Raw genomic sequence first — 24,849 nt, forward strand, 5'->3', positions numbered from 1 at the left:
AATCTTTCAATTTGAGCTGTCTCAATAATTTGAATATACGTATTTTGAACTATATTTCGTATTAATGTCTTAAATAGTTTATTTTAGCCATTTAATAGCTCTTGCTTTGAGACTTTTTACTTCTTAGTTGAATAACATTAGTAAGTAAAATACTAATAATAAATCTCTCTCTCTTTAAAGAATGCAGGTATGCATTTTGGAGACTCACACCATACAATTACTGTTTCTTATTTATGTCTAAACATACATTTCATTTTAAAAGTTATGTACTTTTAAGGTTATTTTCATATGATATTTACAATCATTTGTGAAATCTGATAACTTAATGTTATAAAAATAAAACACATATATGTATTGATATTGACTGGTCATTAGGTTGGATGTTTAATATTATATTTATACATGCTTTGTAAAACTGACATATATACCTTGACACAAAGGTAAATTAAAAAATTAAATGAATAAAAAAATATATATTACCTCTGAAATACTCCATCAAATAAAAAATTGAGAGTAAATGGATACTTGCAATCAAGGCTTTTTGATATATCAATAATATTATTATTTTTGTGCAAGCATTCTTTGTAGAAATACAAAAAAAAATGTCTGGGAGAAAAAAACATAAAATTTGCTGACCTGTGAAAGTTAGGATATTTTGTAAAAATTTTATAGTGGGGGGCCTCTTTGTTGTGGAGGCCCCGGGGCAGTAGCTTCACCTGCCTTCCCCTAAATCCAGCCCTGTCAATGTTAGTGGTTTTTTAGCTATTGCATACACCATAGTTTGGGCAACCCAATCCTGGTGACATTGTGAAAGCAATGCAGACACACAAAAAAAAAAAAAAAAACACTTTCTCTATTTCTTTTCATTTTCTGCACTGCTTATAATCAGGGTTCATACCCTTTAGGCAGAAAAAAATTCAAGCACTTTTCAAGTACTTTTCAAGGTAAAAAATTTTGTTTTCAAGGCAATATCATAAATTTGTACTAAAAATATTGTATGCAGATTTCATTTACTACAAACACATAGAAATAAGGCAATAATACAAAAAAGTATAGGAAAGCAAAAGTGCTTTTTCTACAACGAGAGACGCTTTGATGAAAGATCTACTGCGTTGAAAGTTTTTCTGAAAATGTTTGAAAAGTTTGGTCATAAAGAGAAGCAGATACCAAAAGGTTTAATTTTGAGGTTTTTCAAAGGTTGCAGCAGTCAGAGGTTTGTATATGTTCTAGAATCAGCAAATTAATACTTAAAAAAAAAACCTTTCATAAGTGCTTTTAACTTTTAAGGGAAGAAACTAAAATACCCAAGTTCAATGGCATTGCCAGAGAGGAGTTTTTGAAGTCATTCCCCCCCCCCCCCCCCCGGGTTTCAACATTTATTTCCAATATCTATACAGTGGTTTATTACAATATAAGGGCGGTTAGGACTAAAACACTACCCAGAAAGTTATTTCAGTTTTCACTATTAAGTTCTAAAAATATTAGGTTTGCAAATCATTTATAAGTATGCGAATCAATTATTCGTATGTATTTATTAGCTGTTCAGCCAATAAGGCATTTCAACTGTCCTTGAGTAAATTTAAAAATTAGGAAGTAAGAAAAGTTTATGAAAGTCCACAGTCCAGTCTCTACACCTCAAAATATACAAAAGCAGCTTAAGCAGTGATAAATACTGTGAATGCAAACTTGAGCCTATTCAGCTTTCATTGATTAACTTGCAATAGACAATAAATGTGCAAGTTCAGATTTATAGAGCCATATTTCGAAATTGAAAAGATTCACAAGAAGTTGACATATATTATGACAAAAGTAGTTTTATTTTGGGAAAAAATGGGTTATTGTTGAAATTAGAATGTAAATTTAGAAAGGCAATAATATTCAGGTGATTTGTGAGTTCATAAAAAATTACCTGAAAGTTTCAAAGAGCAAAATGGGGCGAGGGGGGGGGGGAATAATTTTTAAAACTAAGACCCCTATTACTTGAATATACATATGTACAACAACAACTTTGCTATGCATACAATTCATAAAATAGTTTATTAAGTCAAAATATTTCGCATAGAAATACCATGCCCAGTGCCTGTTGATAACCAGCAACAGGCACTGGGCCTAGCTAGGCTTGTACTGGTCAATTTATTAGATCCAAATGAAGATGAATAACCCTCCTTAAGCTATCTACCCCTTTGCTGATTAAAGCCTCTTTCGGTAAGCTCCAAGTACCCACAACCTTAATAAAGTAGTAATTTTGAACATTTGAGGAAAAGGGGAAAATTGGAGATATAGGGAGGTAAAAGCATAAAAACGAACACTACTGGATTTCAAGTGAATAATCATAACACAACCACCCCTGTTATACACCTTATTTATTTTAGCAGACATAAAAAAATGATGTACTTATAAATAAAATTATATAAATCAACTTTATATTTAAAATACAAACTTTAAGTTAATTTGTTAGGTGCTCAACTACTGAAATTTAAATTTTTAAAAAAAAAATCTGCTATGACCAAAAATTAGGTAAAGATAATCATTCAAAATTGCAAAAATAAATTAGCAAATAATTAAACAAGACCAAGGTAATAAATTCTTTAACTCTTTAGTTATTAAAATAAAAAATAAAATAAGCTAATCTGATATAGCAGTGTCAAAATAACTACTAATTGCCAAAAATATAAAAATATTTACAAAATGCAAAAGGATTGAAATCTCAAACAAAGGAAGCAAATTTTCGCGAATTAAGTTTAATGTTGTCATGTTTCCCATAAAATAAACTTATATTTTACTGAAATTAAACATAAAATATGCTAATCTACGGTAGCAAATATGAAAATAACATCCGATTAGTGAATATATTTAAATATTTGCAAGATGCAAAAAGATTAAAATTTCAAACACGAGAAGCAATTTTTCGCAAAGTTTGAGTTCGTTCGACGTGGCATGTTTCCCATGAAATAAATTTATTTGTTTTTTTATTAAAATTAAACAAAAAATATACTAATCTAAGGTAGCATATGCGAAACTAACATTTGATTAGTCAAAATATTTAAATATTTGCAGGATGCAAAAAGATTGAAATTTCAAACACAAGAGCAATTTTCCGCGAAACCAGAGTAAGGTCAATGTTGTCATGGTTTCCAAATTAATTTCTTTGTTATTAATGAAATTAAACAAAAAATAAACTAATCTAAGGTACCATATGTCAAAATATCTTTCGGTTGTAAAAAACATCAAAATATTTACAAGATGTAAAAGGATTGAAATCCTAAACACGGAAGCAATTTTTCGCGATGTTGCATACTGAACACATGTTCAGAAAATTGCATTGGTGAAATACTTTTTTAAAACTTCTAAGCACAATTCGTTGATTTTTGGGAGAATTTAAGCACTAAGAAACTTTTTCAAGGTTTTAAAACTTTTTCAAGGTTTTCAAGCACTTGAAAATGAACTTTTTTTTTTCAAGCACTTTTCAAGGTTTTTCAAGGGCGTACGAACCCTGATAATTGAAAAAAAAAGTTGTTGCAATGAGAAATCTATATTTTTTTTGTCTTTAAAACTTAAAGAAGTTGTTTCGTACAAAGTTTGAACAATACTGTAAAACTGTGCAATCTAGTACAAAATTTCACAGACTGGAAAGGGCAAACTAAGTGCCTTAAATAATTTTAATTGTTCTCGAGTCCTTGAAACGGATTAGATGAGTCTTTGAAATTCCTAAGCAAAGGGTACTTCAATTTTATTTCTTATCAAGTGTATAAATTATGAATTATCTACATGGGCAGCTCCCTCACTTTTTCTCTCAGAGGACTGCTGTCACTGATTTGGCAACCCGAAGACAATTTTTGCTGTTTATTATTGTAATACACAAAACAATATTTTGCTATTTTTTCTAAGATTTCGGTAGTTCTAATTACCCCTTATAAGGCTTCAAAATGCAGAATTTTATATCTACTTTACAAAAATTCCTCCAGGGGAGAAACTCACCGGACCCCCTAAAATTGAGTAGGTTGTTGGTAGGTAAAAGTTATGTAAGCTGCAAAAGAGACCCAAAACCTGAAAAAGTTTAGAGCTATGGAAAAAAACCCCAGCCTTGATTACAACTAGTGATGTAAAAAACCTGAGTATTTATTTTTAGGGGTAAATACCCAGGGTATATACCCGGGTAAATACCCAGAATGGGTATTTATTTCAAAATTTTTTTACTCAACTAAAATACCATTCTGTATGTATTCCACTATGTATATATATAACCAACCATATACAAAACAAATTTTTACCCAAAACTTGTATTTTGATCACATATTAAAGAATTTTTGTGTGAAACAACTTAGCAATCTATTGTGATATTCACATTAAATGTATTGGATATGCCTAATCACAATGTTGATAGACAAATTTCAGATATAAAAAGCCATTCTACACAAAGTAAAAAGCTTAACTGGTTACAAGAAAAAGCAAACATCAATTTTTTAATGTCCTAGTCTTTTATAACCCAGTAAGCAGACCAGCAACAGGCTCTGGGCCCAGCTAGGCTGATCCTAATCCGTTTTATAAGTCCCCAATGAAGATCAATTGCCCTCTTAAAGCTATCCATCCCCTTGCTCATTACCACTTCTTCCGGTAAGCTGTTCCAAGTGCCCACGACCCTACTAAAGAAGCAATTTTTCCTTATTTCCAGGTTAGCCTGAGATTGGAACAGCTCAAAACAATGTCCCCTTGCTTGCTTTCTGTGAGAAAATTTAACCCGTTAACATCTTTCATTTTGATAAATTTAAACAACTGAATCATGTCCCCTCTGACTCTCCTTTTCTCCAGGCTATACATATTAAGCCTATTAAGTCCGTCATCATAGTTTAAATCTGAAAGTCCTCTTACTAGTCTAGTAACCCTTCTTTGAAACCTTTCCAACACAGAAATATCTTTTCTGAGGTAAAGAGACCAAAACTGAACAACATACTTCAAAAATGAGGTCTTACTAAACTCCTATATAAAGGGAGAAGAACCTCTTAGATTTGTTTGAAATAGATCTACTGATAAACCCAAGCATTCTGTTGGCTTTGTTACTAGCAATGCTGCACTGTTGACTAAACTTGAAATCCTGATTTATTAAGATATAAAGATCAATAACATTTTTTGCCTCACTAATGACCGAACTCCGTAAATAATAACTTTGTATGCTTTTTTCCATGACTTAAGTGTAACACTTGACATTTCCCTACATTAACTGCCATACCCCACTATATTACAGTACTTACACTGCACAATCTTATCTTTCTTAAGATTAATAAAGTTCCAAGCAGGTCCTTTTTTCTTCCTCATCTTTCGGTTTTTCAGTTTTCAAAGCAAAATTTAAAGTTTTGCCAGTACGAATACAAAGTGAGTGACAACCTGATCACAAATCAAAGCCAAAAATAACTAGTAGCATGATACTATGAAAAATTCAAAGTTGATAAGTTATGCTGGACCATCTATGTGACAAAATTAAACTTAAGTCCCTTTGTTTTACCCCATAAAAAATTGAACTATCCTGACATCCTATTTAAGTTTTAGAATATTTCATTCTAAATTCTGACAGTTTTTTTGATAAGATTTCAATAAGCTTTTAATTAAAAAATTTATAATACGTATGTAAATTTTTATATTTTAATCTTTCGTTTTACGGTTTATGTTTAAAAAAGAAAATAATCACTTTTTGATGATACCACCTAAATTTTTTTTGCAAAATGCACAATTACTAGGGAATTTACCCTGCTTTCGGATAAATACAAAAAAAAAATATTTACCTTCCCACCCTACATCACTAATTGCTAAAAAAGTTTGAATAAATTTTCATCATGAAGTACTGGGGAGCAAATGCAAATGAGCAAAGCAACAGAAAACAATATTTTGATTTTTTTTTGCTTATTAATGTGAAAACTTTCTATATTTACCACGTTATCACTTAAACAGCAGTATAATAATTAATTATTTTTCCAAACATCCCTCATGCTTCTTTTTTTTTTTTTTTTTTTTCACTTTGGGTATGACTAACCTAGATTGTGATTTTGAAATCCTGAAGTTCATCGTTGAATTGCTTATACTTCTCCAATTATGACATAGATTCTTTGGTTCATACGATATGTTTCTTTCATAATTTCAAGTCTTTCAATAAAAAATATTATGAACTGTGTAATACATATATGTATGTATCTGTTTTATCAATTATTTCATATTTAGACTTTTAAAAAAAATTTCCCATTCAATTTTAATGTTTTTTGTAAAATACCCAGTTTTTGGGTATTTACCCAGGCCTAGGGTAAAAGCCCAGGTAAATACCCAAAAAATATTTACCTACCTGCTGGGTATTTACCTGATCCACATCACTAATTACAACTAATATTGCTCAAAAAAAAAAAAAAAATCCTGCCCCCAGGAACTCAGTCCTAAATCCGCCTATGCATAGTTGCAATCAGGGGCGGACTGGCTGACTTTGGCCCAGTCAGCAAAAGAGTATTTTGGCCCACCTCTGTAAATTAAAAAAGTTGAATTAACCAGAGTACCGGATCTCGATTCTTCCGAGTCGAGCAAAAACATTAAACTACCGCTATAGTTCCTATTTCCCTTTAAATTTCTAAATCAAGTTTTAAAGTTCTAAAAAAAGAAAAGAAAATTGAGAAACGTAAAATAAAGTTAACACTGACATATTTTTTATGTGCCTTCAAAGGATACTAATGGTATAAGTCTGAAAAGGCACATCTTTAGGCATAGGAAGGACACGAGAAAAGGGAGGAATCAGGTAAATTCCCCCGAAAGTTTTTCGAAATTGGTTGATCTGTATAGGCATCAGGAGAAAAGAATTGGGCAAAGGGGTTCTAGTTCCCTTCCAAGCGACATTTTCAAAATTGATGTCAAAAAGCGTAATTTTACAATTTTCGGTAATGTTGAAAACAGGAAAAAGAAAGGGTTCCTCACGATTTTGTTTTTTTAACTTTTTTTTTCAAAATTGAACTCTATTTTTGGCTATCTTTGTTTACAATAGAATGTCGAGGGCTATTCTTAAAAATTCTCCAAAATGGGAAGTTTTCAATTTTAGGTATCCCTTGGTAAAATTAATGTAACAGTGAAGCATCGGGAGCTTTCTACGAAAACATTTCGATTTTGAAGTATTAAAAAACAAAAAACTATTATTAGTCACGTTTGAGAGAGGAGGAGGAGGCTCAGTGATCTCATTTGGAAGCATTTAAAAACAGAAGTATACTCTACCCAATTTTAAACTGAATTTAGTTACTATAGGGAATCCAGCGACTCTCCTTAATGTTTCGATATTGGAATTTTAGAAACATAATCCTATAATGTGTTTGAAAACATTAAAAGGAAAAGGGACAGGTTTCTCGAGTGTTCAGCCCCCCCACCCCTCAGATTTTTTAGGAGGACGCTGTGCCCTTCCGCTTTTAAGCAAACTTTTGAGCCTTAACTTGATCATCCCTCCTTGCCCCTTAAAAGTTTAGACAAAATTGCACAAAAGCTCTTTTCTTTCCAAAAGGTAAAGATTCACCTAAGCCTATCCTTGAAACGTCACTCTTGCGTTTCAATAATTTATCTACAAGATCAGATTAGAATATATCTGTATATTTTTTACATTACCTTTAAAACTAAACATCAAAAAGCTTTCCAATACTTTAAAAATAATTACTATGGAAAACACTTGAACATGGTATGTACCTAGAAAACCGAAAAGTAAAAGGAGCACCTTTTGTGTTCTACAAAACTTCTCTAAACAGTACGCTTTTATCTGTAAGTGCACTGCACCTTTTTTGGTCTGGGGGAAACAGTGGTTCCCTCAGGGCGTTTTTTCTGAAACTGAAATCAATTTTGGGCTATAGTGCTTATAAAAGGGTTACGGAGCTATTCCACGAAAGTTTCAAAATGTGAAATTCTAGGCTATCTTTAGTGACTTTAAGGGACCGGTGAAGGTTCGAAGATTTTGTCTGGCAACTTTTCGATATTTAAATCTGAAAAACACAATTGAGGGCCTTGATGCAAGAACCAAGAACTAAGTAAGTCCAGACTCACTTATTTTTGGTAAGACCAACAAATAACATCAGTGTACGGTAAAAAGGCTAATATCTTTCCCACATTATTTACTAGAAAGCAGAGGTCTGATCTTACATTTGATTCCTATTGTAGCACCAATCGAAACTTCTATACTATCGGCCACACACAAAAATGAATTTAAAAAAAAGTTTGGAATGAACTGGCTTTTGCTTTCGTCTGAAAGATTTAGGAAATATCATAAAATGAATTTTTTAAAAATCGGATATGTTCCCTTTTGATAAATTACTCTTCAACTAATACAACTCCAAAAAATAAAAATAAAAAGAAAGAAAAGAAACCTTGCCCAGGGTTCGCGTTTACGCGCTATAGCGGGTTTTTTACGCAAATTTGCAGGAAAGGGACGCAACTTCCGCGAAAATTCGGGTCCTAGGGACCCAGAACACCCAAAAGATAAAAACCAGAAAAAAAATTGTGGAAAATGCTGAAGATCTATCTAGTGAATGCTTTTAAGCTTCAATGACCAGGAGAATCAACAGAAAAGGATTAAAATGACCCTATCTCTTTATCAGCTATTCAAACACACCCCTACTGTTGACCAGTCAATGGAATTTTAGTGATAAGACTGGAGCTTACAGTGACCTCCTGGGCAGAGCTCAAGGAGCAAAATATTGCAAGTTCATAAATAGCCCATTGTACTGTCTTCTAAGAATAAGTTTTCCCTCAACTTTTATCTTGGGGAAATTCCTGAAAACAACAATAAAGATCAAAAGTAAGAGTGGTTTCAATGCAATCTTCAGGATTGATACAGGACAACTGAGTAGTAAAAGCTTATCTATTTTGCATTCACCTAACCAGAATTACTTTTGAAAATTATCTTGCATCCTCAATAAAAGGATGGGTGAAAAAAAAATGGCGAACATTTTCCCGATCGCGCAAAACACAAAGTTCTGAACTTAACATTTTTCTTGTTAAATTACTTATGAATATGAATTTTATACAAAAGCACTTTAACCTTGTTCATTTTCTAGTAATTCACCTATTCTGAGGGGCTATTTTTATTTGGACTTGCAAAAGTCACGTACTATTAATCGATCGCGCCATTTTGAAAATGGCGAAATTTTAAAAGTAGCACCAAAGCCAACACAGATATTTTAAAAGAGTCAAAATGAAGTCAAATTTTCTAATTTAAGATTGCAAATGAGCAATTTTCATACTCATGTGAGAAAATGTTTCGTTTTTGCGATCGCGATTTTTGCGTTGGGTTAATTCGCTTGCGATTTTTTTCTATTTCTATGAAATTGCCATTGATAATTGATGGAGGGGGGGGGGGCTGTTTGCTTTTTTTCACCTAGAAAAATGTTCATGAAAGCAAAGGTTAAGGGAGTGCTTTCTGCTTGATCAATCAAAGGCATTTATTTTTTATTTCATGGTAAAATCCAACTTTAAAGTAAATTTTGAGTTTACCTCATTGTAACTGACTAAATAGTTTCTCAAATAACTAAATCTTGCAAGTGTATTATTTGAACATATGATAATCACAGAAAAAAGGGCAAAATTAACCAATTTAGTTTATTTCATACCTTTTTCAAATAACTATGTGGATAGTTTCTTTTCCTTAAGTATAAATAGTTGTATATTATTCAATTATGTGCTAAGATTTTCTGTTTAAAATTTAAGGGACTCGTGTTTTCCGCCAAAGGACCCAAATCTATTTCATTAATGGGTCCTTAGGACCCAAGTTACGGATAGTTGAGCGCGAACGCTGCTTGCCCTTCCCAGCACTCCGGAACTCAGTCCTAAATCCGCCTGTGTTCAGGAGCTCTCTCGAAGTCGAAATTTTGTTCCGTTTCAGATTCAGTTCATCGTAGTATAGACTTGCTTTAGCTTTCCCATATGTGATTTGGAGATGAAAATACTCGTACAGCGATAATTTACAATAGACCAATGAAATATCTTGCCAACTGACAGCATTTAGTTGAATCTGTCACAACCAGTGTATACCAGGTGCGTGCCCAGAAATTTTGGGGCACGTCACAAATGACTTTTACAGGCCCCCCTATCTTGTTTACCCCATACGTTCCTACATATCTTTCACCCCTTATTTAAAAAATCTCGGGCCTTCTTCAAGATCGGAACAAGGCCAACAGCTGTCCCTTCTCCCCCCGTGTTTGCCCCTGCTCGTGCTCATGTATCAACACCCCAAAGCATGATCAACACATTTATCCTTTACAAGCAGTGCAGGGGCCGTTTTGTCTAATGGTGCAGGTCCCTTCAATTTTTGTTAATAGGCGTACAAATACAAGTTTTTAACCCGCTTTTTTCGTCCGGGTGCTTTTTCAAGTTGCGTCGGACCCCAATTTCTCTGGCCCTCTCCCATTTCCTCAATGTGGGAGCCATGGTCCCCAGAGCTCTAAAAACTACAAAGAAAGTTGATAAAAGAGAGGAAAGCATTCGTACGTAGTGAACTTCGGCTATTTACTTTGGTCCCTGCTTAGGGTAGAAAAAAAAAAACCTGTTTCCAAACGTTTTTTTTTACATAGATTAAACGAATTACATGTTTTAATTAATTTATTTTTTTAATGACACTTTAAAAAATGTTAGGTATGAATTTAAATGTATTAAGTTCAATAAAAAATTGCTTGAAGTGGCCCACTGGGCGGTTGGCCCAGTCGGGAAACCCCAACTAGCCGACCTGGCCAGTCCGCCCCTGGTTGCAATATTAACATTGACAAAATGATCCTATTTTTTTAGTATTAGGATCATTTTTCATCCTCTTTACAAAAAAAAAGTTTCAAGTGATTTTGAGAATGTTTGATTTTTCAAATATGTACCATTCAACATCAAATTTTTTTGTTTAAGTTTCTGAAAAGAAACTCCATCTGAAAAGATTCACTCTTCAATATCTGAGATAGGTACAAACTCTTAATTTTTCCATAATCTAAACAGTCAGAAACAAACACATAGGATTCATGCATATCTAGTGCATAAAACTATTACGAGAATTAGCCCAGTAATACTTTGAATTTTTTTTTGACTGTTAAATAAAATTTATGAAATCCACCTGTAAACAACTTTGTTCACATGCACTTTGCTTTATAAATTTTCTTGAGGATGCCTTTAGTTGCTTTTCAGTCATTTGAATTGAAAATCATATCAAGAGCAAGAATGTGTAAATGAATATTAAAAATATTACCAAGATAAATTTTCATCAAATAATTATTTTTTAGTATAAATGTTATTCAATTGAAACACAAAGTAAGCCTACGATTTGGGAGTTTTCTGCTAAAAAATAAACTAATAGCATCATTTTAAACCGAAATTAGTAACGGACATACTTAAGTAATTCAGAAAAAAAAATTCCGAAGCATTTTTAGACATATTAAATCGATTGTTAAAAAAGTTTTTTGAATTATTCAGAACTTTTGAATATTATGCAAATCAGACAGGCGAAAAGAATTTTTTTTTTTTTTGATATTTTCCTTATTAAATACATAGTCTAACTTTTTATCCTTGCATACTTCTATTTCTAACCAATTGATAGATGCCTAAACATAAACTCATAACCAAAAATCCACTGCAAGTATAAGCATTAGCAACACATCTTCAAAATCAGCAAGCTTTCCCCTTTAAAATGAGGTATCATTCAAGTTTTTACAGCAAATTTGAATTTTTGAGAAAAAGTTTAATTTGAGATGATTTTTCCCAAAACCTTTAAACCAATACTTGCACTTCTCAATAATAAAAGAAATCCAAAGCATAAATGAAAAATTTTGTATGCACAATACACAGTGTGTGCTATAGTTGGGAAGTAAGGTGGTCCCCAGAATTATTTAATTTTTTATTGTAAAACTAGTGCAAATATCCATCTTTTCTTTTTTGAGTTCCACCCCTAACACCAATGTTAGTTTCCTCATACGTTTCCTTTTTTTTTCCAACAGGGTTCGTACTCAATTTCAGAAATAAAATGAAGTAGCTTTGAAGGAGTAAAATGAGATTTTGAAGGAATACTTTTGGCATTCCCTTGTCACATGTCATATTTTTCATAAACATATTGCTTTAATATAATGTGACCAGACGTCCCGCTTTTTGTCTTACTGTCCTACTGCGGGAATGTCCCGCCAAAGTGTCCCTCTTTGTCGAAAAAATCACCCTTTTTTTGTTTAAATTCCGTCACACAAGAAATATCCAGGGGTAGGAGTTCAAATTTAAAAATTCCAGGACATAATTTTAATAAAATTCCAGGACAATTCCAGGACATCATTCATGACTTTACAGATTACTTTCGGAGCAAGTGGAACCTACAATATATAACTATTATGGCACAGAAGAATAAATGGTTAATTCAATCTGTTTATTTACTTAATTATTTATCCAGGAAACACTGGCAGTACTGCTAGCAATAAGTATATCTACTAATTTTCATCACTATAAAATGAAAACTATGATCTCCAGCTAGCAGATGAGGCCATAAGATGGATTTAGAAGGAAAATAAACCAGGGGTTCGCAAATTCTTCCGATTTCTGGTACCCCTATATGAGGAATTAGAGGGTACTATGAGGAATTAGAATTTCCTCCTAGCACCCTACTCTATGTGTTACATGCAGATTTAGTGATACCATGGACACTTCGTCTTCTCCTAGGGAATCCCAGGGTGCCACAGCAAAGATTGGGAACCCTTGACATAAACAATGAAATAAAACTAGCAACTGCAGCTGCTAGACCCATGAAAATTCAGTATTTTTAACAGTTCTCAAAAAAAGAAGAAAAAAGTTATCAGCTAAAGTAATATCAACTTGCATGTAAATTTCAAAAAATACTCTGTTCATGAGATGTCAAACTATTTTCTAAATAATTATGATAGCAACACATTTTAGTTTAGATGTTTGTTGAAACATTGTTACATATATACATTATACACTCATGAACATATTATATATTAATACATTTTTAATGAGAAGCAATTCTCTTGATTTTTTTAAATTCATTAACAACTTTACAAAGATCTTGATGAAATAAGGACCAACAAAATGAACAATCTAGCAACTTACCTCTTAAAAACATCACTGAGCTTTACTGTGAATTGAAAAAGTAGGATACACAAGCAGAATATTCTAAATGTTATGTATTTATATGTTCTCCAAAGATTAATAAATTTCCATAAGTTATTCAAATGTTATTAACAGGCTTTTTGTAACCCAAAGATGAGGAATAAACATGAATTACAAAGGAAGGAAAATTTAAGCTTGCCTTTGCCGGAACAATATTAGTAAATAAAAATTGAGATTTCCAACAAAATAAATTTTTGAAATTGAATTAACATTAAAAAAAAAATTATGACCAAAATTTTAGAAAAAAAATTAGGAACCTAGTGATATTTGCCAACTAAAAAACTATAATTGCAATGGGCTTTAAGGAGTCACATAACCTCAAAAATGACCTTTTGACCCAAAAAAATTTTAATGGATTTTAAAATTGCTTTGAACACACGGAAAAAATATCAATCTAGCTCAATTATTTAAAAAGTTATGCATGATTTTAGTTCATTCCCGCTATGTGTTTTAATGGAAAAGCAAAACTTTGAAGTGTTTTTTCTGAATGATCCTTTTTTGTGCTTCCATGTTAGCAAAATCACTAAGGATTTTTTTCTATTAAGAAAGTAATTTTTAAATAATATTTTTTTGCACTCAGGATAATATGTTTAACAAAACTGTGCATTGAATAAGCATTTTATAAATTACTAAAATTTTTAGAGCATGTTGAACCTTTATAAAACATAAGATAAGAAATTAAGATTGTTTACATAATAGATCACAGAAAATGTTCAAACCAATATATAAGCAAATGAATGCAGAGATATTTCGACATAATTATTGTGATCATTAAGCAAAAAACATTTTTGAAATAAATGCTAAAACCAAAAAGCCTTAGGGTTTTTAAAAAATTAAAATTTTCAAGTTTTCGTATTTTCGGAAAAAGTGGGCAGCTTTTTTAATCTTAGAAAATAAATTATTGATTGTTAAATAAGTGTACATGCAACAGTTTAAAAAAAATACATGTTTTACTTAAAACTGAAAAAATTGTTGTGAGGGTAATGTGACCCCTTAAGCCACCAAAAAATAGACAATGAACATACATTAAAAAGGAAATTTGAGAGGGGAAAATCATTTAAGCTTTGGCCAAATTTTTTTAATATTATCCTGGCAAACTGATATAGCCTCCCTGGTCACATTTAACTGGTGAGTTATCTTATGAAGTTCGTCATTGCCAGTTGATAATAACATCTGAGCTACTTTAATTTCTGCCATATTGTTCATTTTAATGCCGTTGTTGAGTCGTTCAGACGATTCTATCAGAATTTTCTGTGCTGCGGCCTGACTGTCCAGCAAATCTTTTTCTTTTCCAGAAAGTTCTTTAAGCTTGTCTTCTAATTTAATTTTTTTCTTCTTCTTGGCATCGTTCTCAGCAATGGCTGCCTCTTCAAGTTTTCGTTTCAGGTCATTCTGCTTTATTTTCTCCTTCTCTTGCTCGAGATAGGAGGCGTACTCTGCATGGGATTTTTTAACAGAAGACAACATCTCCTTCGTTATTGGAACAGCTGCTACGGAATTGTTATACGAACGAATTGCATCCTTACATATTCTCAGAGACCTAATGCACTTTTCTGAGAGTGATGCTCGGTCTTTTGTGACAATAGAATTGTTAGCAGAGAAACCCCTCTCAGGTCCAGCATTTCCATGTGCCAAAGTAAGGCACGACTTTACTAATATATACAAATTTTTAAATTTATAAGTACCAGTGGCATCCTTAATTTCAGAAATACCAGCCCAATACTTACAAATATCATTACTTTTTTTAAACTCCTCCTGATATTTAGTCAAATCCTGACACATATAATTGATCCACTCCGAGCCAATTTTGTCACACATTGCATCCGTTTTTATCACTTTTGACATGTGCTTGTACAGACGGTCAATTGATTTTTTTGAATTTTCTTCCATTTGACATAATGGATGCAGACATTGTACATCTCTTAGCAAAGGGTTTGCTAAAGGTAAATTTTTCAATAAATACTTCGCACTTGCTATGTAACATGATCTTATAGCTTGTAATAAGGCTTTGGAATTTTCTAAGTTACCCTGTAATGCTCTTTTTGTGGCAGAGCCTACATCCATTTCTTGCAACTTACTCCACGATTTTCCGGAACTGACACTAACGTTTACAAGTGAAAGTCCTTCTTTCATGATCTTTAACTCTGTGTTTTCTTTTTGCAAAACTTCAAGTTTGCAAAATTTAGACATAACAGTCTGAGCAAGTTCATTTAATTTGCTGTGCATTATATGAATGACTGGCTCTTCTGCCTGGAAAAGTTTTAGGAAAGGCATAAAAATTCCCGCAAAGTAAGAAATGAACTCGAGATATGCAAGTGTATCTGGGTTCTTCAAAAGGGTTACAATGCGAGTATACCTCTCAGTAGGCTTGAATGAACTCTGCTTTGGGAGGAATTTTAAGAAATATTCAGTCAGAGCTGAATATTGCTCAATAATACGGTCACATATTGGACCAAGAGTGAGCCACCTGCTAGTTATGTGGCGAAGAAAAAAATGATTTGCTGCACACTCATTCAAGCTGTCCACTTGTACATGGTGAAAATCTTCTCGCCGGGCAGCTGAAAGTTTAAACCATGTGTAGACATCCATTGCAAAGTTGTCAATATTGAAATTTAGTTCTTCGAGACCATGTTTCAAAGCATTATGCATTGTATGCAAAACACATGATCCAAAATCAATGATGCTAGAAATTTGTTTGCAATTTAACGATGCATTTAACATCTTCAACGCACACAAGTTCACAGCAGGTCCATCCATGGAACATTGCAAAAGTTTTTCTGCATCAAGACCATTGCTTGAAATAAAGTCCAATATTACTCTCACAATCACTTTGGCATCAGCATGGCCAAGAAACTCGGAATGGCAATATGACACAATCACCTTTTTTTTAGTTTCAGACCAATAGCCTATGTGTAAGTCAAATTGTTTTTTTATTTGACTTGTGGTTGTTTCATCAAAATGCAAAACATAAAACGATGAGCCTATGTCTCGAAAAAGGTGAGATTTAAAAAATGGTGCTAAACCAAAATTAACAACATATCTCACCTTTTTTTCAGACAATTTTATGCCTTTTGCAATAGCAGAATCTTCAAAAATAGATGAAAAAAGTCCTGCAAGATCCCCAAGCGAAGAAAAAGAAAAATTATTTTTAATCGCTTCCAGAATTAAAAGTACTTCAGCTCTGAGAATCTTGTCAGCCTCTGAAGTTGGTATAAATTTTGATCCACTCTTTGATACTAAAGCTACTTTTGCAACTTCGCCTGAGCTGCTTCCAGGCTGACTACTAAACGTAAAAAAGAATTGGTTTGCTGTGCTTTTCACTTTAATTTTATGCTTTTCACCATCAGCATGCGATAGAACTGCAGCAAATCCCATATTAGCGATGCTGAAATCCTTCAGGCAAACGAAGCAATGGGCAGAAAGTTCACTTTTTTTTGATGCAGAACACCATGTTTTTATTAGTACATCACTTCTGTCCTTGCAATCCAACCAAGAAGAAGAAAATTTGGTATCTCTTGGCATTTTTTCAGTCACTAATCCAATGCTCCGTATGTATTGGCAGGTTAAATTAGGGAGCACAAACTAAAATCTCCACGTGCATCGAGCACTTCTCTCAAGAACATCCACGTGCAACGCGGACAGCACTCAGAAGCTGCGATGGTGATAATCTACACGAGCTACGCGAACACGATGCACAACAACGGTTCATTTCATTTCACTTCATTCTGCGCCACCGCGCACCTACACTCGCAGAGCAGACAGAAAATTCAGGGAACATCTTGAATCCCCGCACCGCTTCATTCCCTCCCTCCGTAGAACTTTCTTTTCTACCAATATTTTTACAGCGGCGAAGGTGTGAACGTGAACCCTCCAATCCTCGAGAGGTGCACGATCGCTTCGCACACAGCGCATGCGCTGAACCTAGATGGCCCACGTGATCAGCTGAGGAGACGGTTGACGGCAAATGAATACAGCCCGGCGATGGGATTGCAGTTTTCACGCTTTTTTTTTTCAACGGGGAAAACTTTATTTTTTATTCATTCAAACAAAAAGAAAGGCTTGAAATTCCAGGAATTCCAGGACATTTTTAAACATTCAAGGACATTCCAGGACATGAAAAAAAAATCAGGAATTCCAGGACAACTCCGAGCCCTGAATATCACATACAATCTAGATTTTTAAACGCTTTTTCGATTTTTTGCTGTCAGTAAACGTAAGAACGCCATGTAAAATGTTATTCTTTAATGTTTAATACGCTGAACTTTATTGTTACATTTGAGTTATTTCTTGGCCTTTTTCTGTTACATAAAATATTAAGCTTGTGGAAAAAAAAAACTATTCAACCCCCCCCCCCCCCCCCCCGTCATGTGTCCTGATTTTTAGCTTGAAAAATCTGGTCACATTACTTTAATAACTGTGTAATGTCACTTTTTGGCACCCTCTCTCTTCCCCTTGTCACAGCTTCATGAGCCTGTCTCCTCTTTAAGTCATGACATCACTAGTGGATGACTCTTTTTACAATGTCAAAACTGTAATTTACTAAACAATTGCTTTTTAATACAATCACTTAATATAGCACATGGGTCATTCCACGGTATTTTTGACATTATGTAAAGTCCGTAATGTGACCTTTTTTTGCCATAATTTTTTAATTTACCATCTTATTTGCAAATTATTTTATTTTGAGCTGGTGTGTTGGTAGGAAAAGATCAAAATAAAATAATATGCTAATCAAACAGTAAATTAAAAAGTTATGGCAAAAAAGGTCACGTTACGGACTCTACATAAATGTCAAAAATATCATGGAATGCCCCACATCTATTTATGTATTTTTAAATATTTAAATATTAATTGGACAAAACTTTTGCTGCTGCGAGTGTGGTGGAGGGAAAAGCAGTAATCTTAAAACTTGAAAAAATAGCCAAGCACCATTTAAGCATGATTTATTACTTATGAAATGTCTTTGTCATCTAATAATATTTTCACGTTCAACTTTTATGACTTCTATAACTAATTTGTAAATCATATCTTTATGGGGAAATATATCAAACTATTACATTAAAATCACTCTTATACCTTCGCCCATGTGACAAAGTCAAGTTGTTGATTGAAGTAGTTTAAATTACTGTCATAGAAGACAATTATGGAGTCTAGGTCTAAAAAAGAAGGAGTTTTGAAGGAGTTAAAACCAAAATGGAGGAGCTTGAAGGGCTCTTCAAACGTCTTCATTTTGGTTTTAACTCCTTATTTCATAAGTGTAGTAAATCATGCAGCTTACAATGGATCCTAGCTCATGTTAACATCGAGCGCAACGACCAAACCGATTCTCTTTCCAAGGAAGTTAGAACTATTGATCCTACATCCTACTCTCTTATCTACTACATTGTGTGATGCAAATGCAGTCGCGAAAATGAGACTTTGTGCTAACCCAATGAAGAAATACCGCTTACCTGAAATGAACTACAACAGAGACATAACTACCATAATCACCAGACTCAGAACGGGGTACTTGAAAGGCATGAAGATTATGCTTGATGGATCCAGAATTTTCCAAGATCGCCTACATTGCCCAGGCAAACAACTCGACCCGGAACACATTTTCAATTGCCTGTCCATCGTTGTGCCGCTCTTCAAAATGAACCTGAACTGAACCTTTTTTTTATGCTTTAAGAACAAACAATAGGTGTAAATTTTAAGCAGGGCTAAGATATGATTTAGATCGAGGCCAATATTTTCGGGACAAGAATGGAGACATAGTATGGAGTTTTGCACTTTCTGTCAAGAATGAATGCCTTAAATTTTAATTTCATGCTTTTTCTGCAGTGAGACAGAGTACCGAACAAATAAATAAAATGTTCCTTTCATACTTCTGTATTTAACGGTTTTGATATCAGATTCAACATTGCTTGCAGAACAATTTTGGTCAAATTATTTTACATTGCAAAATATTCTGCTTTAAGGGATATAATAATTTTCAGTTCTTTAAAATTATTTTATAAAACTCATAACGGGTAACAATTTTAGTTTTCAGCTGTCACACATATTACAAATTAATTTAAAAAAAAAAAAACTTAGAATACTCTTGTGCATTTAATTGAAATAAAAACTTCACGCACATTACGATGGAATCGCACTTTTACATTCCACAAAGGCACCAGACTTATAAACAAATCTTAACTCAGTATTGAAAAATCTATACACGGTATTGTTTCAAACACATCAGACAACTTGAATCAGTTGTATGAACATAAAGAATGTCAACAATTACATTCAAATAAATAAAAGTAATCTACCGGTTAGATTTTCTTAGGAGCATTTGGGAATGAAACATTGTGAATTTAATTAACACATGCGATAAAACAATACCTGGATCTAGAGCTGTAACTTTCTCTTTTCATTCTCCCTTCAGAACTCATATTTATTTACACAAAGTATGAAACAGCAATCAAATAAAATGTTCCTTTCACAGAAGTTTCTGCAGCGGCGTCCTTTGAGTAACAAACCAAACAAACAAACATTTGAAGTTAAGGGTTTGTTCGTATAGGGCAACTTTTTAAGAACCAGTCACTTTTAAATATTGCGTTCGACGAACAAAACCGGTCAACCGGTAACTAACCGAATACTATCCGCAGCGTTCGATGATCAACCAGTTAATACCATTTTAAGCTGTTGATTGGTTGATTGAATCACGTGATCATTAGCTCGTAGGTGAACAGCCATTCGGTAGTGACCGATAGAGGTCGTCGAACGTAAGTAAAGGGTATGTTTGCATAGAGTAACTAGTCAACCGTTGTTAACTGGTTACTAACCAGGCTTCCGTTAATCGGTTGCTCTATTCGAACATTTAAAATAGGACGTTGCTACTACTCCTCGAAAATAAGCAGCTATGATTGGCTAACGTAGTCTACTCCAGTAGGGACTACTTATTGGCAAAATAATCGCTCATTTTGGCGAAAAACTTCCAATTCTACAGGAAATAAATTACATGACGAATTATACAGTTGAGTAATATTGTCGGTTGCCATTTTTTTCTTGCGTAAAGAGAAATACGCTCGGAATCAATATTACAAAAGCTTTGAGGCTTTGTCGTAAGCGAAAGCATTTTAAATGTTTCCTTTTTGATTACCTATTCTTTAAGAAATGCTGATGTGTATGAGAATTTTGTGGGATCCATAGACTAATAATAAGAGTAGACCGAGCTTTCTCAGACTTGCTGATGAAAAAAATTGGTTCATGGATACATCACGTGACTAGTGGAAAGGCTTGGCGAAAACTTTGGCAGCATGGTTGCTAGATGGCAGCATTATCTATAGTTTGGCACTCGACATGTATTTTAAGACAATGTGTTTTCATTAAAAAAAACTTCCAGGTGCAGAGATTGAACTGTTTTTCTTTTAGTTATGCATTATTTTGACATTAGTAATAGTTTTTGATCAGTTTTCGGTAACTTTTATTTCATTTGGAGTTGTCAGCGTTGGCGTGAACGAAATGGCGTAAACGTTTTGCGTTAACGCAAAAATGTACTAATCGATATCTTAAATTGAAACTGTAGGTAAAAATCTTACCGTTTGCTGATTCTTCTTGGTCGCTTGCATCTTTTATTGCTTAGAGAGTTATTGAAATTGACTAAAGAAAATGCACAATGCTATCTAAACGAAAAACTCACTATATTAGCAAAATATTTACAACTTAGAATAACAAATTTACAAATCGGACTCCATAAAAGATCATTCTTCCGTGTTCCATCAATTCTATTTATTTTATTTCTCTCGGGCGTTGATCGTCTGCTACGATTAACGCCCGCTGTTGCTAGGATATCCACCAGTCACATGGTTTGGTTTATGAGCAGCAAAAGGGTTGCCATAGCTCGGTCTACTCTTATTATTAGTCTATGGTGGGATCCTTATTGCGATGAGGACTTTCCTTGAATTTGTTTTTTTCCTTTTTTTGTGGGGGGGGGGGGGAATGTACTAGTACTAGTTCTCATGGGTTTTCGAACTAGTATTATAGAGTAGAGTCCCTACATTTTTAGAGGGCGGAAGGGGTTAAGAGCTATGTATTGGAAAGGAGATCTCTTAATACTCTAATGGAGACTTTTGGAGTTGTCTTTCTTTTTATAATATAGCTTGAGTTCTTGAGTATTAAATGTCCCCATTCACAGGGGTGCCCACCTAGGGGGAGGATCATGGCATTTTTAGGGGGTGCTTTTAGGGGTTTTTTCATTTGGGGGGGGGACTCTTGCTCGGGTGTTTTTTGCGATTTTGAGGAGTTGCGCCCTTGCCCATCGGGGATGAGCACCCCTGTCATTTAAATGAAGATTTTCAGGGACTACTGTTCTTAATTTGATGCGTCGCTTGAACAGGACCGTTGACGTTATTTAGGAAGAAATATACGCGGAGAGAGAGTTCATGGTACACAGGCTGCTTTAATTAGGTTTTTAAGGGGCTAGTTTTAAGTGATATGTTTATCCTCATTTTAGAGGGACTCTTTTTACGGGAGGGGGGGGGGTTACTCCGGCCATAGACGCCCATATGGGTGGCAAGGGAGGAGGGCTTGCAAGCCCTCCTCCCTTAGAAATCACAGAGGTGTCCCCCTAAGGGCAAGGGCGCACCCCTCTCAATATTGCGCTCCTCCACCCAAATGAGAAAAATACGCCTCCTTATAAATATTTTAATGGCACAGTCTGCGCCATGACCCCCCCCCCCCCAGGTGAGCACCCTCGGAAATCAGAACTTCCTTGATTTTAGTACTTTCTAAATGTATTAACATTTCTCTAGCTACTAATGAATAAGTTATTAGAAATGTCAAATGTTTAATAATTCTAATCTGTACAGAAATCGGTTTCCACGGGGAAAATATATCCTGCTACACCATATGGGGAAAATATCTGGGTCCGCTCTTCACAAAATGTTGCATATGAGCGCCCATTTTCCGGGATCACAATGATATATCAATACTCTGGGTTTAAATGGAGTTAGGACATCGCTCATGAGAAAGATTAGGCACTCTTGATACTATTAAACTGTTTCTTCATTCCAAGATTGTCACTTTTGGGGACTAGGAGGTGTCGACGGCCCCCCCCCCCCCGTCATAAAAATTTTTTTGGACTAATGTCAACTACTATATTTTATCTTAATGAATATTGGGAAGGTCAACACTATTTTTAGTATTTCTTCAGGAGAGAAATCCGACTCCGACTTTGTATGCATATCGCGCGTCAGCATTACGTTAACGTCATATGTTCCTAAGCATGAATCTTGCTTTGTAACCGTGGTTCTGAGCTACACACAGACAGCACAGCTTATTTGGACGATATAGTTATGAATCCCCTACTTTATATATGCACAATGGGAGAGGGGAGCATGAGTGTCCTCGGTTCGAGGGCTGGATCTGCGTACCTGCAGACCCCGCGGTGCAAGGGGCCCAACGTCCCAAGAAATTGGGGAAAAAATTGAAAAACAAAAAGTTAATTAAATAAATAAAAATAAAAAAATACACAAAGACTTAATTACGTCACACACATACTACTACAGATTTTTGGGGCACAAAATTTATAGATCCGGTCCTGCTCAGTTCAAAGTAAAATAAAAAACAGAGCCCCTGGTCAAGAAAAAAATTGGGCCTACCAATACATGACCACCAGAGCTTGAGTTTTCCTTCAATCGGAGACTACCCTCCTTTAAGACTAAACTGGCCAAATAACGGGCCTGACCCCCCCCCCCCCCCACGACTATATGGCCTATTGTGGCAATTGTTCCTGACAAAAAAAAAGTACTTTGTGCTGATTAACTAATACAAATACGACGACCAGCCAGCAGGGGCGGATACAGAAAAATCATTTGGAGGGAGTACGGAAAATTGAATAGCCCTCTCCCCCGCCCCACCTTCGATGTTTCATAATAAAGTTTTAATGACTTTATTTCTCCTTTATCTAGGAATCTACTTCGAAGTACATGAATATTTTGCACTAATATACTTTTAATGTGGACCGAAAACATCTTTAATGTTTCAAGTCATTTAAATACTAAACCCAATATAATGTCACCGAGATGCTAGACAATGAGCAGTTTTACTCAGGAACATTTGGCATTAAGATTATAACACAAGGGCAAGGTTATTAAATAAACCCATACCTCACTTGAGTTTTTTTAAATTAATTTATAAAGAAAATCATAACATATAAGTTTTACTGAAGAATTCAGAAACTATTTTTGTGTGAATTTCAAAACAATTGCTGATTTGTTCTTGAAACCATAATACAGTCGAGATAACATATTGATACTACATGCCATTTCCATTAAGAATCATGGTTTTTCCAAGAAACTACCATATGATTTCTTTCATTTTGCATTTTTTATAAGCTGAAAAAGAATCGCAAATAGGTTCCTGGATCAAAATGACTCTTTTAGGCGCGCCTACAAATTAAAAAAGAAAAATTTAAAAAATCAAAATAATTGTTGGTTCCATCCAAGAAGAATTAGTGGACGAATCGCGATAATACGGTCCCTTGAATTCGAAACTAGTGAGTTAAATGTATTCTGCCACTCTGAGCCTCTGACTCCAGTAATACTGTCTTAGCAAGCAAATATGCTGTGTGTGTTTTGTGTTCTTTTTAATTAACTACGTAAAAAATGCAAGAGAAAAGTCAATTAAAATGTAATAAATAAAGTAGTGAAATTAATTCATCCTTTGGGGGGGGGGGGGCAACTCCCAGCCAGTGTAGCGTAGATTAGGGTTGGTGACAAAACCCCTCCTGGAACGTTGGTTAAAAAAAAAAAAAAAACCTCAAAACCATTTATTCCGAGAAAGAAAAAAAGTGCGATTTTTCCGTTTATGTCATAGTTAGGAACAACTACCTTAGCGCATTACAGAAGTGGGAAAAGCAGATTCTGTATGTCGAATTTGGAGTTTAGGTTAGGGTAGGAAAAAAAAATAAAACGCCAAGAATAATCTTTTCACGGATTAATCGGTAAAATAAATTTAAGTGATTGATATGCTAATTAATGGACGTATCTCAACTCCACATCAAGGAAAATTGATATTCCGATGAGATTCTTGAGTCATTAAATACAAAATTAATCAAAAAATTTATTTTCCTTTTTTCTCTTCCCATAATAGGAGAAAACAAATATAAAATATGTATACACAAACCCCAAATAATGAGGAAATTAATAAAATATTTATAAACAAATAAAAATTTTATGTTTTAAATATTTATTTAGCAAGACTATTTTTCGTCGTCATGGTTACAAATCGTCTGCATTCAAGGCTTACCTCAAATAGTTCTTGCATAAAGGGTTTTTTTTGTATAAAATCAAGTATTTTTGGGAAAAACATCTAAAAATACTTAATTCTGGTAAGGATAAAGGTATAACATTATACGCTGTAAGTATAATCTTTATGAAAAGTGCACGAGTGCAATTTGGTCATATCTTATCTTTATTACCCCATCCTAATTACTAGTTTTTTTTAAATGAAAATGCCTCGTTTTACCTAACCTAGAAAACCACTGGTCATGATATGAGTGTGAATTTGTCCTCTACTCCCATTCTATATATAGAAACAAGAAACTCAACGAGTAGGGTCCTATCGCAATTCGTGATTTCAAGAAACATAATTTGAATTCAAGACGTCAAAATTCAAATGAATGGCAGGGGCTTTTTTTTTCAAGTTACAACAATTTATACGTTTTCAAATAAAATTGAAATCAAA

At 33.9% G+C, this 24,849-nt stretch overlaps 1 protein-coding gene across 2 annotated transcripts in view; it reads right to left on the reverse strand.

Annotated features, from left to right (window-relative positions):
• LOC129226563 (myelin expression factor 2-like) overlaps window positions 1-19,637 on the reverse strand; it is a 101,961-nt gene extending 82,324 nt beyond the window's left edge. For both annotated transcript variants that reach the window (XM_054861177.1, XM_054861176.1), the window contains exon 1: window positions 19,504-19,637. In XM_054861177.1, coding sequence (XP_054717152.1) covers window positions 19,504-19,553 — 50 coding nt within the window. In that variant the 5' untranslated portion in view covers window positions 19,554-19,637. The remainder of the gene's footprint in view (window positions 1-19,503) is intronic.
• Between the last annotated feature and the right edge of the window lie 5,212 nt (window positions 19,638-24,849).

Source organism: Uloborus diversus, chromosome 7, assembly GCF_026930045.1.
Source record: "Uloborus diversus isolate 005 chromosome 7, Udiv.v.3.1, whole genome shotgun sequence".
Classification (NCBI taxonomy): Eukaryota; Metazoa; Arthropoda; class Arachnida; order Araneae; family Uloboridae; genus Uloborus; species Uloborus diversus.